At 37.7% G+C, this 17,071-nt stretch overlaps 1 protein-coding gene across 1 annotated transcript in view; it reads right to left on the reverse strand.

Moving 5' to 3' along the window:
* PDE1B (phosphodiesterase 1B) overlaps positions 1-17,071 on the reverse strand; it is a 276,806-nt gene that overhangs the window by 33,210 nt on the left and 226,525 nt on the right. The window contains exons 9-10 of the mRNA XM_053708266.1: positions 8,719-8,820; positions 75-198 (exon numbers count right to left, since the gene is read on the reverse strand). Of these exons, the coding sequence (XP_053564241.1) occupies positions 75-198; positions 8,719-8,820 (226 nt within the window). The remainder of the gene's footprint in view (positions 1-74; positions 199-8,718; positions 8,821-17,071) is intronic.

Consider the following 17,071-nt stretch of genomic DNA (forward strand, 5'->3'; position numbering starts at 1 on the left):
AGAAGACAAGAAAATATAGTAATTTTTAGTAACAAAGTAAAAAGCAGTTATTTAAATGCACTCATATTTGTTACCTGTCTAAAAAATTCCTCCATCAGAGCTTTTGTCCAGCGGGCATGCACCTTCCATTGCTTAGTGGGATGGCTAATATCAGCTGCATGGAGCAGTAGCGACAGAGCCTTTGATTTGTCAATGCTGCTAGCAAATAATAACAGACAGAGATTGTTTTTTAATAATTTGTTATATTAAATTAATTGTTGGGGATCATAATCATATTTAATCTAATGTTCTTAGCACCCACAAGATGGCTGCCTTGGCCTAATATCTTTATAGAATGTTGTGACTTTCCCATCATTCTGAACTCACAAACAAGACAACAGGCTAAGAGATGTAACTATAGCAAGGGAGGGGAATATTAAAGAACCTTCAAACTAGGCTGACCATATTGCCGCTTTAAAAATGGACACATGAAAAATACATATGTCAGGGTTCCTATAACAGAACATTATTCAAAGCATTTCTTTAAACAGCCCTGACATGTATTTTTCAGAAGTGTCACTTTTTAAAGCGGCAATATGGTCAGCCTACTTCAAACTGAATTTTTTTTAAAGATATTTGTTACCAGATGTTTAAAAAAAAAGTAAACAAATTTGGCAGACACATTGCTACTGCAATGACTGAAAAAGTATCTTTCTTTAGCAAGATCAGGGTTTCATGAAGCACTATGCTAAACGTGTGATTGTCATTATGTCAACCCGTGAATGCGTGTGCATAGTCCTTTATCAGTACAGGCTGCCTTACAGCTTTGGTTCTTAGAGCTAATATAGAAAGGTGGAAAAACCCAAGACTTCAAAAGGAAGATAAATATTTAAAGGGATAGGAAATTAAAAATTAAGCTTGCACTATTCAGATACAGCATGTCATTTTAAGACACTTAAATTAACTTCTATTTTCAAATGTGCTTAATTTTCTTAGTATCCCTTGTTGAAAATGAATATGCACATATCCTCACTTGTAGGAGCTAGCTGCTGATTGGTGCAATACTGTTCCATCAGCAATGGATAACAAGATAATGAAGCAAATTTGAATATAAAAGTAAATTGGAAGGTTGTTTAACATTTTTGGGGTTTCCTATCCCTTTAATCAAGGTACATTGTAAAAATGTTTAAAATGAGATATTGGGGTCTATTTATCAAACCCTGGGCAGACATTATTCGCTATAGTGAACCATATCCACCCAATGTCGGCATTTAACATTGCACAAGCATTTCACAAGAAATGCTTGTGCAATGACGCCCCATGCACATTCGGGGCTAATCGGCAACTAGTGGGGGGTGTCAATCATCCCGATCCTATCTGATTGTCAGTGGGCATGAACCTCTATTCACTTCCAAGATATCTGCTAAATGCATAATGCATCTATATAGTATAAACTGCTGGGTGCAGGGAAGCAAGGAAGTACTGAAATCAATTGCTTGAGGTAAAAATAAACAGTTGACAGTTTATTGGACATATGGGGTCAGATTATGAGTGGCTTGCTAACAGCTATGAGCGAGAGATATAGGGTTTATCATGGCTGTTAGCGTGCATTGGGTGTGGCGCCCGTATTAAAAGTAAAGGTGATCATTGGATCCAAGCCACTGCATGACAAATATATGTAGACCAATATGCATGTATCTAGACATGAATGCTGCATTGTATATTGATCTCAACAGTGTTAACTGATTTGTTGTGTATATGTTGGATTCTATTCTCACAAATAAAGTTATAAAAAAAAGTAAATGTGATCGCTTGAGCGCATATTTATTTAACGCGCGTCAGGATAGCATGACCTTAGAGTTCTGGTTAACTGTTTTTCGTAAAACAAAGAAGTGTCACAAAACACATAAAAAATACATTGAAAGGTACAGTAACATTTATAATAACACTATCTAATAAAATTATTTTAAAAAAAATATTGCACAAAATAGTTATAAGGGCTCAAAGATATGAGTTCTCAGGTGTTATAAAAAAATGGCAGACAAAGTGCTTTAACATAGAGATACAACTCTAAATATGCACATGTAAGCATATATATATATGTGTGTGTGTGTGTGTACATATGTAATCATGTATTTATATGTGTATTTATGTATTTACAGACATATATACATATATAAGCACATAAATACATATGTATACATATATAGACATGTATATATAAGTGCTTTGGAGCCCTTTGCAGTTAAGTAGATGAAATCATGTAAAAGCATATTTAGGCAATACTCATAATTAATAAAGTGTGTAAACTGTGTATTTAATGTAAATATTTGACATTCCATATCATAATATGTTCCAAGTATTTATCTGTATATCTCTATACCTATATATAATTATATATATATATATATATATATATATATATATACAGTATATATATATATATATATATATACAGTATATATATATATATATATATATATATATATATATATATATATATATATATATATATATATATATTAATAAGGTTGTACCAGCTACTAAGGGATATATTTGGTTATGGACAAAGCCCCACAATAAAAAAATCCCATTGTGGAGACCAAGGTGCACAGAGGTTTAAACTTATGAAAATATAACCAAAAAGAGAACTAGTAAACCTTACCCAGCAAAAGGTTCAGGGAGCGTATGAAGGAACACAGAAGAGATATCCTGAACAAAAGAATTAAGGATAGTGGAGTGGCAAGGCACTTTTTTAAAGTACACAACAGTAGTCATGAGAATTTAAAATTTGTGGGCCTAGAATTGATCGATAATACTGAGAGGAGAGGGAACTGGGACAACCTACTCCTCAAATCAGAATGCAAGTGGGTCTATAATTTAAACACACGGCAACCAATATGATTAAATGAAGAACTAAACTATGCCCCTTTCTTGATCAGCTAATAATATGATATATTTAACCCTTTAGGATATATATCTATCATCGGTATTTATTATTAACTCTAATAATGGAGGTAATTACATAGAGGATAAATATATCACCTTGAGCTATGTACCTTCTTGATGTCACCTTGTATTAATATATGGTGAGGTAATGTTTCACATTTACGCATTATTTTAATTTATAGCACTATATACTGTATTAAATATGTGAGTGACAGGTGCTATTTTCGATTGCAGATATGGTAGCATGCAAACTAATTACTGAGAACTATCTCTGTATCCCACTATGCAATTCGATGTTTGCACATATGGATTACAATATATGTACATTTTGTATGAGAGATATACATGAAACAAGTATGCCTAATTCAAATCACTGATATTCGGAATGAATTCTTTAAGATTAATATTTTTACTTTATTTTATTTTTAAAGGGACACTGAACCCAAAATTTTTCTTTCGTGATTCAGATAGAGCATGCAATTTTAAGTAACTTTCTAATTTTCTCCTATTATCAATTTTTCTTCTTTCTCTTGCTATCTTTATTTGAAAAAGAAGGCATCTAAGCTTTTTTTTTTTGGTTCAGTATTCTGGAAAGCACCTTTTATTGGTTGATGAATTTATCCACCAATCAGCAAGAACAACCCAGGTTGTTCACCAAAAATGGGCCTGCATCTAAACTTATATTCTTGCATATCAAATAAAGATACCAAGAGAATGAAGAAAATTTTATAATAGGAGTAATTTAGAAAGTTGCTTAAAATGTCATGCTCTATCTGAATCACAAAAGAACAAATTTGGGTTCAGTGTCCCTTTAATTCACCTGTGGGCAACGGTATGAATATAGTCGAATCAATGCTATGTTATCAATTGATCGTGCCTGAGGAAGCCCGGAGTGACGCTAAGGTCAAACACGTGTAGCAGTTGTTCATAAAGCTAATGCCAGTTTCTACTCTGTCTGGAATTTACAGCAATGTGTATATACTAAGGAGCCCTAATCTCTCCCTGTGTAAGTGGGAACTCTATACTTGAACCGTTACGAGGAGCAGATTTGGAGGGGAGGAAGAAAGTTTTAAGCCATGTGACAGGTATACTGATAATACACTGTCCGGGCGTTGCAATTAAGGCCTGTAATTGTGAGCACAGGTGAAAAGAGCTCCGGTCACGGCCCGAGAGTGGACGAATGCAGTGAGAAGTTGTGCCTGTCGGTGAGAAGTGGTGAGTGACTCGTATCCCCATTTGTTTTGGTTCAGTGAGCTTGATCTCTAGGTGGACCGTAATGTACTCTGTTCTTCACTTTATCCACACTTCGGGAGGTGGGGTGAAGTTATTCTGGATTCCCTGCTACTCATTATGAAGCGGTAAAAGCTTATGTAGCTGGCCTGAGATAGTCACTGTATCTCTATGAGACTTTTGGATAATCACATTGGATACAAATTTACGAACATATGTGTTAAGGCATTTGCAAGATCTTGCTGGACACAAAGTCTCCTATTTAAATATTTATGAACTTGCTATACCATTTTGGTATTTATGGACGCTCAGTATATTGTATCTTTTGAGACACCCTCAATAGTGATTTAAAAGTGCCGGATACATTTATAGTAACAGGGATCCCTGTGTTAGGCACCTCTAATTTCTGCAATTATTTTTTTATCATCAATTGGATGTTATTTTTGTTTGCTCTAAATATTTTTATTTTTTATGTATCTGCATATATTAGCTTATGTGTGTTTTTCAGAGATTCTTGTTTTTTGCAATGGGGCTTAATATGGGGTTGCTTGGTAAGGTTTACTAGTTGTTCTCTTTTTGGTTTTATATATATATATATATATAGTATCCCATAAAAGTGAGAACACCCCTCACATTTTTGTAAATATATTATTACATCTTTTCATGTGACAACACTGAAGAAATGACACTTTGCTACAATGTAAAGTAGTGAGTGTGCAGCCTGTATAACAGTGTAAATTTGCTGTCCCCTCAAAATAACTCAACACGCAGCCATTAATGTCTAAACCGTTGGCAACAAAAGTGAGTACACCCCAAAGTGGAAATGTCCAAATTAGGCCCAATTAGCCATTTTCCCTCCCCAGTGTCATGTGACTCATTAGTTTTACAAGGTATCAGGTGTGAATGGGGAGCAGGTGTGTTAAATTTGGTGTTATCGCTTTCACACTCTCTTATACTGGTCACTGGAAGTTCAACATGGCACCTCATGGCAAAGAACTCTCTGAGGATGTGAAAAAAAGAATTGTTGCTCTACATAAAAATGGCCTAGGCTATGAGAAGATTGCTAAGACCCTAAAACTGAGCTGCAGTACGGTGGGCAAAACCATACAGTGCTTTCACAGGACAGGTTCCACTCAGCGTCATATCCAGAGGTTGTCTTTGGGAAATAGACGTATGAGTGCTGCCAGCATTGCTGCAGAGGTTAAAGGGGTGAGGGGTCAGCCTGTCAGTAATCAGACCATACGCTGAACACTGCATCAAATTAGTCTGCATGGCTGTCGTCCCAGAAGAAAGCCTCTTCTAAAGATGATGCACAAGAAAGCCTGCAAACAGTTTGCTGAAGACAAGCAGACTAAGGATTAATGGAACCATGTCCTGTGGTCTGATGAGACCAAGATAAACTTATTTGGTTCAGATGGTGTCAAGCGTGTGTGGCGGCAACCAGGTGAGGAGTACAAAGACAAGTGTGTTTTGCCTACAGTCAAGCATGGTGGTGGGAGTGTCATGGTCTGGGTCTGCATGAGTGCTGCCGGCATTGGAGAGCTACAGTTCATTGAGGGAACCATGAATGCCAACATAAACTGTGACATACTGAAGCAGAGCATTATCCCCTCCCTTTGTAGACTGGGCCGCAGGGCAGTATTCCAGCATGATAGCGACCCCAAACACACCTCCAAGATGACCACTGTCTTTCAAAGAAGCTGAGGTTAAAGGTGATGGACTGACCAAGCATGTCTCCAGAACTAAACCCTATTGAGCATCTGTGGGGCATCCTCAAACAGAAGGTGGGGGAGCAAAAGGTCTCTAACAGCCACCAGCTCCCTGATGTCATCATGGAGGAGTAGAAGAGGACTCCAGTGGCAACCTATGATGCTCTGGTGAACTCCATGTCTAAGAGGTTTAAGGCAGTGCTGGAAAATAATGGTGGCCCCACAAAATATTGACACTTTGGGCCCAATTTGGACATATCCACTATGGTGTGTACTCACTTTTATTGCCAACGGTTTAGACATTAATGGCTGTGTGTTGAGTTATTTTAAGGGGACAGTAAATTTATATTGTTATACAGGCTGTACACTCACTACTTTACATTGTAGCATAGCAAAGTGCCATTTCTTCAGTGTTGTCACATGAAAATTTATAATAAAATATTTACAAACTCACTATATATATATATATATATATATATATATATATATATATATATATATATATATATACAGAGATAGATAGATAGATAGATAGATAGATAGATCGATATTGTACCAAAATACAATTAGGTATATGGAGAAATATGTATTTATGAATAAATAGAACATAGTCTGCCATGTGAAGAACTTTGGAATGTGAAATATTTATATTTTCATGTTAGGGAAATGCGATTGAGATTTTTTCCGCATCTTTTATGCTCTATTGACTTCTAAGGGGGGATGCGTTAATGCAGCCATCATATTCTAACTTCAGCTTTTTGCACGCATTGGGTTAGCACCCAAGGAAAAACTTTTAACTTGTAATATATGAGCGCTACTCAATACGTGAATAAAGCTTACTTCTAGCAAAGTAAGCATGCGAGCGGGAGCGATAAATACTGCTACACTCGTAATATGTCCTATGGATGGTTGTGTGGTTCAGATGTGGGAAAATGTTAATTTGATTGTCATGTTGTTTTAGAATCACCAGCAAGTAGTTTGGAGAGCATCCAATTTTTTATTAATTTTATAAAAAAAAAATTGGTGATCATGTATATGTTTTAATTATTGTAACAAACTTTAGAAGAAATTGTGCTAAGATTACAATATCTTCGGTATTGTGTATAGGCTCTATACTATCAAATATTTTATGTCTAAAAATGCATATTGGACAAGTCACAGGACATTGTGATTCCCTTTACTTTAAACTGCTAGAGCAATTTATTTCCTATTTACCAATATACCCTACTTATAAATCCTCTCCTCAGTGCAACTACTTCCTAATACCAAAGAGACAAAATCCCCTAACAGCCAAGAAAATCCCACCACCCAGTGGTTCCTTCCTACAATTGCTACATATAAAAATAAATAAATGTTTAAAGGGACAGTCTAGTATAAATTAAACTTTCATTATTCAGATAGAACTTTTAATTTTAATCAACTTTCCAATTTACTTTTATCATCAAATTTGCTTTTTTCTCTTGGTATTCTTAGTTTAAACTAAACATAGGTAGGCTCATATGCTAATTTCTACGCCTTTGAGGGCTACCTCTTATCACATGCTTTTAAAATCTCTTTTCAACACAAAGAGACAGAAAGTACAAGTGGGCCATATAGATAACACTGTGTTCAGGCACAGGGGGTTATTTAAGATTTAGCACAAAAAAATGCTAAATTTAAGACAATAGATAATAAACAGTCACAGTCATGTGATCAGGGGGCTGGAAGAAGGTTCCTAGATACAAGGTAATCACAGAGGTAAAAAGTACATTAATATAACTGTGTTGGTTATGCAAAACTGGGGAATGAGTAATAAAGGGATTATCTATCTTTTAAAACAATAACAATTCTATGGTAGACTGTCCCTTTAAAGGATAATGGTTTTTGCCATTTGTCTTGGCCTAGCTAAATTTTCTCCCTTTTCATATTTATTTCTTCTAAAAAACATTTGTTTAAAAACAAACCCCCCCCCACCACGCCATAATTAATAAAGGAGGACTCAATGCCAGAACTCACCCATCATACTCTTTTAATTTGTCAATCATGGATAGACAACAACTGAACCCGGTTTAAGATAGCAAAATAACTTTAGTGGCTCTTTTAGGTATTACGTTTTCTGTGAGTCTAGTGGTTAAAGAGATTTAGTTGCTTGGGGGTTAAATCTTCTGCATTCATTGTTGTTTGAATACAAATAAAGCTTCAGTGTGCAAAGCCCATATGTAGAGATAAACTTACTGACATATTTAATGATTATTTTAATGTACATATTCTTTTATTGCTATTATCTGCATGCAAATGTTTAAATAAATATTGAGAACATAATAGTTATAAACCTTAATATCCTCATTCTTTTTCTTTTCGCTTTTTTTTTGGTCTAAAAAAATTAAAATAAGTTTTTCTTATTGCGTTGACTTATATATACATACAGCAACCAACAAGTGTCATATCATTCAAGAAAAGATCCCCATCTTAAAGGGACATGAAAGAAATTGTTTTTCTTTCATGATTCAGATAGAGCATACATTTGTAAAGTAAACAACTTTCCAATGTACTTCTATTATCAGTTTTGCTGCATTCTTTTATTCTATGTTGAAGGAGCAGCAATACACTAATAGGAGATAGCTGAACACATTGATAAACCAATCACAAGAGGCATATATGTGCAGTCACCAATCACCAGCTAGCTCCCATCTCCTGAGCCTACCTAGGTATGCTTTTCAAGAAAGAGTACCAAGAGAACAAAGCAAATGTGATAAAAGAGATAAATTGGAAAGTTATTTAAAATTATATGCTGTATCTGAACCATGAAAGAAAACATGTGGGTTTAATAACCCTTTAATATTTAAGATGTCCGTGTTTTTTTTTAACTTACGTCTCCAGTTGTTGCAAGGAAGTTTTCATAGTTTTGACTTGTTGAAAGTGACAAGACATGTCAGTGGCTAGAACCATCTCAATGACAAGAGATCTTAATTCCCTGAAGAAAAAAAAAAACAGTGTAATTATTTACAAACATAAAAACAAAATTACTAATAAACACACATTACTGATCCTGCTGAACAATGACACGTGCTACAAACATATAACTACACAGATATCCAAGCAACAATATCTCAGTTCCATCTTCTAACTTTTCAGCTCATAGTTCATTTTGCTCTAAATTTAGGCTTACATATTGCAAGAGGACACACTAAATTTGCCTTAAAACTTTAAACTAACACAACCAGGGACGTAACTAGACATTACTGGACCCCAGGGCAAATGCTGCAATAGGGCCCCCCTTTCAACAGCACCTTTTTGAGCTATTTAAAATTAGTAGAAGCTGAGCCAGCAGACTTTTTGTACAGATATGGTGGCAGGGCATTCTTTGGGGCCGATTTATCAAGCTCCGTATATGATCAGGTTGATTGACACCCCCTGCTAGCGGACGATTGGTCGCAAATCTGCAGGGGGCGGCATTGCACCAGCAGTTTTTCTTTTTCAGTGTCTTTCTTTTTTACTTTTCCAAATGGAGATATATATCAGTCTTATACACAAAACCCACACAGACTGAAGCAATTCGGTAAACCATAATTAAGGAGAAAAGTCCTTATACTTAATGCCTCCGATATGTGTAGTTCCAGCTTATAGTAATAAGAAATAACAACTTTGGTTAATTACAACAAATACATACTTTGGATCCTGGGGGGGGGGGGGGGCAAACCCTCCAATCTTTCTGATAATTTGAAAAGTACAACTAGAAGCCTATGTAAGTTATAGCTACAACAAAAGAAACTTTTCTCAATACACGGTAAAGGGTAAAATAAAGAGGGAAACTCAAAGTGCATACTAATATCACCTGCAGATAGGTGGCCTCAAACAAAATACTATGGTAAGGGATCTGTTCTTACCAGTTCCCTCTATCTACCATCTTCACCTCTCTCAATAACTTTTACTATTAAGCATCTTTCTATGAGATACATTAGTTTAAATGCTGGCTTTTAAACTGGCCCTGTTAAGCATATGTTCTTCCTACATAAAACCATGCTTCCCAAACTGCTAAAAATTGTTCTATTTAATAAATTAAAGGAAATATCAGCCATCTGATAAAAAAAAACTTATTTTATTTAATATTCTATTTATCAGATCTAATGTTTGATCCCAAAGTTGTTTTACCTTTTAGGACACAACCATCACATGTGGAAGTAGGATCCTTCATCCAGACAGTCTCTAAAACACATACACCTAGATTACGAGTTTTGCGTTAGAGGCTATGCAGTGCTAACAAGCAGTTTATGCTCACCGCTCACTTACAGACAGCGCTGGTATTACGGGTTTTTACAAACCAGACAAGAAGTGAGCGTTGAACAAAATTTTGCTCATTACCGCACTCCAATACCAGCACTGCTTACGTTAGCGGTGAGGTGATGTAACATGCTTGTGCATGATTTCCCCATAGGAATCAACGGGGAGAGCCGGCTGAAAAAAAGTCTAACACCTGCAAAAAAGGAACGCAAAGCTCCTCAACGCAGCCCCATTGATTCCTATGGGGAAATAAAATTTATGTCTACAACTAACACCCTAACATGAACCCCGAGTCTAAACACCCCTAATCTTACACGTATTAACCCCTAATCTGCCACCCCCGACATCGCTGCAACCTTCATTATATTATTAACCCCTAATCTGCCGCTCCGGACACCGCCGCCACCTACATTATACTTTTGAACCCCTAATCTGCTGCCCCCAAAATCGCAGACACCTACATTATATTTATTAACCCCTAATCTGCCTTCCCCAATGTTGCCGCAACCTACCTAACTTCTTAACCCCTAATCTGCCGCCCCCAACGTCGCCGCCACTATAATAAACATATTAACCCCTAAACCACCGCACTCCCGCAACGCAAACATTAGTTAAAGATTATTAACCCCTAATCTGCTGTCCCTAACATCGCCGCCACCTACCTACATTTATTAACCCCTAATCTGCCGCCCCCAACGTCTCCGCCACTATTCTAAATTTATTAACCCCTAAACCTAAATCTAACCCTAACCCTAACACCCCCTAACTTAAATATAATTTAAATAAATCTAAATAAAATTACTACCTTAATAATTCCTATTTAAAACTAAATACTTACCTATAAAATAAACCCTAAGCTAGCTACAATATAACTAATAGTTACATTGTAGCTAGCTTAGGGTTTATTTTTATTTTACAGGCAAGTTTGTATTTATTTTAACTAGGTAGAATAGTTACTAAATAGTTATTAGCTATTTACTAACTACCTAGATAAATTAATACAAAAGTACCTGTAAAATAAAACCTAACCTAAGTTACAATTACACCTAACACTACACTATAATTAAATTATTCCCTAAATTAAATACAATTAAATACAATTAAATAAAATCATCTAAAGTACAAAAAAACAAACACTAAATTACAGAAAATAATAAACAAATTACAAGATTTTTAACCCCTTAACGACCAAGGACGTACGCCACACGTCCTCAAAAAAAATGCAGTTAATGACCGAGGACGTGTGGCGTACGTCCTTGGTCTGGAAAGCAGCTGGAAGCAATCCTGCTCGCTTCCAGCTGCTTTCCGGTTATTGCAGTGATGTCTCGATATGGAGGCATCCTGCAATAACCCCCCTTGGCCATCCGATGCAGAGAGAGCCACTCTGTGGCTCTCTCTGCACCGGACATCGATGGCCGGTATCGTTGGTGGGTGGGAGCCGACTTGGGAGGCGGGTGGGCGGCCATCGGTGAGATCTGGAAGGTGGAGGGGTGGCGGGCGGGCGCGTGCACGGGGCGGGAGCGGGTGGGAACCGCTACACTACAGAAAAAAATGTAAAAGTAAAATGTAAAATAAAATGAAATACTTATTTTTTGAAAACGATCTAAGGGATCTGGAAGGGGTGGAGGGTTGGTATTGGGGGGGGGGGGAAGCTACACTACAGAAAAGGGAAATTTTTTAATTAAAAAAAAGCATATTATTCACTAAAATGGGTACTGGCAGACAGCTGCCAGTACCCAAGATGGCGCACATTAAGTCAGAGGGGGAGGGTTAGGAGCTGTTTGGTGGGGGATCAGTGAGGTTGGGGGCTAAGGGGGATCCTACACAGAAGCATATGTAAATATGCAAAAAAAATGCACAAAAAAGCCCAAATTTTCCTTTTATTTTAGTACTGGCAGAGTTTCTGCCAGTACTTAAGATGGCGGGGACATTTGTGGGGTAGGGGAGGGAAGAGAGATGTTTGGGAGGGATCAGGGGGTCTGATGTTTCAGGTGGGAGGCTGATCTCTACACTAAAGCTAAAATTAACCCTGCAAGCTCCCTACAAGCTACCTAATTAACCCCTTCACTGCTAGCCATAATACACGTGTGATGCGCAACGCCATTTAGCAGCATTCTAATTACCAAAAAGCAACACCAAAGTCATATATGTCTGCTATTTCTGAACAAAGGGGATCCCAGAGAAGCATTTACAACCATTTGTGCCATAATTGCACAAGCTGTTTGTAAATGATTTCAGTGAGAAACCTAAAATTGTGAAAAATTTAACGTTTTTTTTTAATTTGATCGCATTTGGCGGTGAAATGGTGGCATGAAATATACCAAAATGGGCCTAGATCAATACTTGGGGTTGTCTACTACACTACACTAAAGCTAAAATTAACCCTAGAAGCTCCCTAAATTCTCCCTAATTAACCCCTTCACTGCTGGGCATAATACACGTGTGGTGCACAGTGGCATTTAGCGGCCTTCTAATTACCTAAAAGCAATGCCAAAGCCATATATGTCTAATATTTCTGAACAAAGGGGATCCCAGAGAAGAATTTACAATCATTTATGCCATAATTGCACAAGCAGTTTGTAAATAATTTCAGTGAGAAACTGAAAGTTTGTGAAAAAAATTGTGAAAAAGTGAACGATTTTTTGTATTTGATCGCATTTGGCGGTGAAATGGTGGCAAGAAATATACCAAAATGGGCCTAGATCAATACTTTGGGATGTCTTCTAAAAAAAAATATATATATATGTCAATGGATATTCAGGGATTCCTGAAAGATATCAGTGTCCCAATGTAACCAGCGCTAATTTTGAAAAAAAAAATGGTTCGAAAATAGCAAAGTGCTACTTGTATTTATGGCCCTATAAGTTACAAAAAAAGCAAAGAACATGTTAACATTTGGTATTTCTAAACTCAGGACAAAATTTAGAAACTATTTAGCATGGGTGTTTTTTTGGTGGTTGTAGATATGTAACAGATTTTGGGGTTCAAAGTTAGAAAAAGTGTGTTTTTTTCCATTTTTCCTCATATTTTATAATTTTTTTTATAGTAAATGATAAGATATGATGAAAATAATGGTATTTTTAGAAAGTCCATTTAATGGCAAGAAAAACGGTATATAATATGTGTGGGTACAGTAAATGAGTAAGAGGAAAATTTCAGCTAAACACAAACACAGCAGAAATGTAAAAATAGCCTTGGTCCCAAACGGACAGAAAATGGAAAAGTGCTCTGGTCACTAAGGGGTTAAACTAATTACACCTAATCTAATCCCCCTAGCAAAATAAAAAAGCCCCCCCCCAAATAATAAATCCCTACCCTACACTAAATTACAAATTACAAAGGGCCTTTTGCATTGCCCTAAAGTAATCAGCTCTTTTACATGTAAAAAAAAAAAATACAAATCCCCCCCCAACATTAAAACCCACCACCCACACAACCAACCCTACTCTAAAACCCACCCAATACCTCCTTAAAAAACCCAAACACTAACCCCTTGAAGATCACCTTACCGGGAGAAGTCTTCATCCAACCGGGCCGAAGTCCTCAATGAAGCTGGCAGAAGTCTTCATCCAAGCCGGCGAAGTGGTCCTCCAGACGGGCAGAAGTCTTCATCCAGACGGCATCTTCTATCTTCATCCATCTGGCGCGGAGCGGGTCCATCTTCAAGACATCTGGCGCAGTGCATCCTCTTCCAACGAAGTCTTCTTACTAAATGACGGTTCCTATAAGTGACGTCATCCAAGATGGCATCCCTTCAATTCCAATTGGCTGATAGAATTCTATCAGCCAATCGTAATTAAGGTAGAAAAAATCCTATTGGCTGATGCAATCAGCCAATAGGATTGAGCTGGCATTCTATTGGCTGTTCCAATCAGCCAATAGAATGCCAGCTCAATCCTATTGGCTGATTGCATCAGCCAATAGGATTTTTTTCTACCTTAATTCCGATTGGCTGATAGAATTCTATCAGCCAATCGGAATTGAAGGGACGCCATCTTGGATGACGTTACTTAAAGGAACCGTCATTTAGTAAGAAGACTTTGTTGGAAGAGGATGCTCCACGCCGGATATCTTGAAGATGGACCCGCTCCGTGCCGGATGGATGAAGATAGAAGATGCCATCTGGATGAAGACTTCTGCCCGTCTGGAGGACCACTTCGCCCGGCTTGGATGAAGACTTGTCCCGGCTTAGTTGAGGACTTCGGCCCGGTTGGATGAAGACTTCTTCCGGTAAGGTGCTCTTCATGGGGTTAGTGTTAGGTTTTTTTAAGGGGGTATTGGGTGGGTTTTAGAGTAGGGTTGGTTGTGTGGGTGGTGGGTTTTAATGTTAGGGGGGGATTCATAATTTTTTTACAGGTAAAAGAGCTGATTACTTTGGGGAAATGCCCAGCAAAAGGCCCTTTTAAGGGCTATTTGTAATTTAGGGTAGGGTAGGGTTTTTTTATTTTGGGGGGGCTTTTTTATTTTGTTAGGGGGATTAGATTAGGTGTAATTAGTTTAAAAATCTTGTAATTTGTTTATTATTTTCTGTAATTTTGTGGGGGGGTTTGCAATTTTTATTTAATTGTATTTAATTGTATTTAATTTAGGGAATTAATTTAATTACAGTGTAGTTTTAGGTGTTAGTGTAATTTAGGTTAGGTTTTATTGTACAGGTAAATTTGTCTTTATTTTAACTAGGTAGTTATTAAATAGTTAATAACTATTTAATAACTATTCTACCTAGTTAAAATAAATACAAACTTGCCTGTAAAATAAAAATAAACCCTAAGCTAGCTACAATGTAACTATTAGTATATACACGCCTATCCCATTTCCTTACGTTAAACTCCCTTCTTGACCGCTGCAATCTGGATTTCGTCCCTATTACTCCACAGAGACAGCTATTGTTAAGGTCACCAACGACCTACTTACAGCTAAATCAAAAGGCCACTTCTCTCTGCTTATCCTCCTTGATCTGTCCACAGCCTTTGACACTGTCGACCACCCTCTTCTGCTCCAAATCCTCCAATCCTTCGGCATCTGTGACACAGTCCTTTCGTGGCTCTCTTCCTATCTGTCAAACCGTACCTTCAGTGTAGCCTTCTCTGGGGCCTCCTCTGCCCCGTCACCACTTTCTGTCGGAGTACCGCAAGGCTCTGTCCTCTGTCCCCTTCTCTTCTCAATCTATACGTCATCACTAGGTTCCCTAATTAAGTCCCATGGTTTCCAATATCATTTGTATGCCGATGACTCCCAAATCTACTTCTCTGCACCAGAACTATCTCCTTCCTTGCTAACCCGTGTCACTAACTGTCTTTCTCACATCTCTTCCTGGATGTCCTCTCACTACCTCAAGCTAAATCTCTCCAAAACTGAGCTCCTCATTTCCCCCCTTCTTCCAAAATCTCCACCCCCAATATCTCTATAACTGTCGACAACTCCATCATTACCCCTACCCCGCACGCCCGATGTCTCGGGGTCACATTCGACTCAGATCTTTCCTTCACTCCTCACATTCAGTCATTGGCTAAAGCCTGCCGCTTTCACCTTAAAAACATCTCTAAAATTAGACACTTCCTTACACAAGACACAACTAAGATTTTAATCCACTCTCTCATTCTTTCCCGCCTTGATTACTGCAACTCTGTCCTCTCTGGTCTCCCCACCTGCCGCCTAGCTCCTTTACAATCCATAGTGAATGCCTCTGCCAGACTCATCTTCCTTACACGTCGCTCTTCATCTGCTGCGCCTCTCTGCCAATCCCTTCACTGGCTTCCTCTTGCCTCTAGGATCAAACACAAAACTCTCACTCTGACATACAAAGCCCTCAACTGCACTGCTCCCCCCTACATCTCAGACCTTGTCTCCAAACACTCTCCCTCCCGTCCCCTTCGCTCTGCTCATGACCTCCTACTCTCCTCCTCTCTTGTCACCTCATCACACTCCCGTTTACAGGATTTCTCCAGACTGGCTCCCATCTTGTGGAACTCTCTGCCTCGCTCCATAAGACTCTCTTCTAGTTTTAAAAGCTTCAAGTGCTCCCTAAAGACTCTACTGTTCAGGGACGCATACAACCTACGCTAACCTTTCTTTATACCAGTTCCTCTCCTCCACTGCAATCCCCTGAACCCCCTTAGCATGTAAGCCTAATAGTCCAGCTGTTTGTGGATCACCTTCTTAAGAGCTGACTACAACAGTGCAACTCTTGGCAGGGCCCTCTACCATACAATTGTTTTGTTGTACTCCCCCTTTGTTTATAGCGCTGCGGAATCTGTTGGCGCTCTACAAATAACCGATAATAATAATAATAATTAGTTATATTGTAGCTAGCTTAGGGTTTATTTTATAGGTAAGTATTTAGTTTTAAATAGGAATAATTTAGTTAATGATAGTTATTTTTATTTAGATTTATTTAAATTATATTGAAGTTAGGGGGTGTTAGGGTTAGAGTTAGACTTAGATTTAGGGGTTAATAACTTTAATATAGTGGCAGCGACATTGGGGCGGCAGATTAGGGGTTAATAAATGTAGGTAGGTGTCAGCGATGTTAGGGATGGCAGATTAGGGGAGATTAGGGGTTAATGATATTTAACTAGTGTTTGCTATGCGGGAGTGCGGAGGTTTAGGGGTTAATATATTTATTATAGTGGCGGCAATGTCCGGTTCGGCAGATTAGAGGTTAAAAATTTTATTTTAGTGTTTGCGATGTGGGGGGCCTCGGTTTAGGGGTTAATAGGTAGTTTATGGGTTTTAGTGTACTTTTTAGCACTTTAGTTAAGAGTTTTATGCTACGGCGTTGTAGTGTAAAACTCTTAACTAATGACTTTAAAATGCGGTACCAATCTTTACAGGAGAGGGTTTACTGCTCACTTTTTAGCAAACTCGTAATACCGGCGCTATGCAAGTCCCATTGAAAAAAGAGGTTACGCAATTTACGTAAGTGGATTTGCGGTATTTCCAAG

The sequence above is a fragment of the Bombina bombina genome, chromosome 3 (genome assembly GCF_027579735.1).
Source record: "Bombina bombina isolate aBomBom1 chromosome 3, aBomBom1.pri, whole genome shotgun sequence".
NCBI classification, from domain to species: Eukaryota; Metazoa; Chordata; class Amphibia; order Anura; family Bombinatoridae; genus Bombina; species Bombina bombina.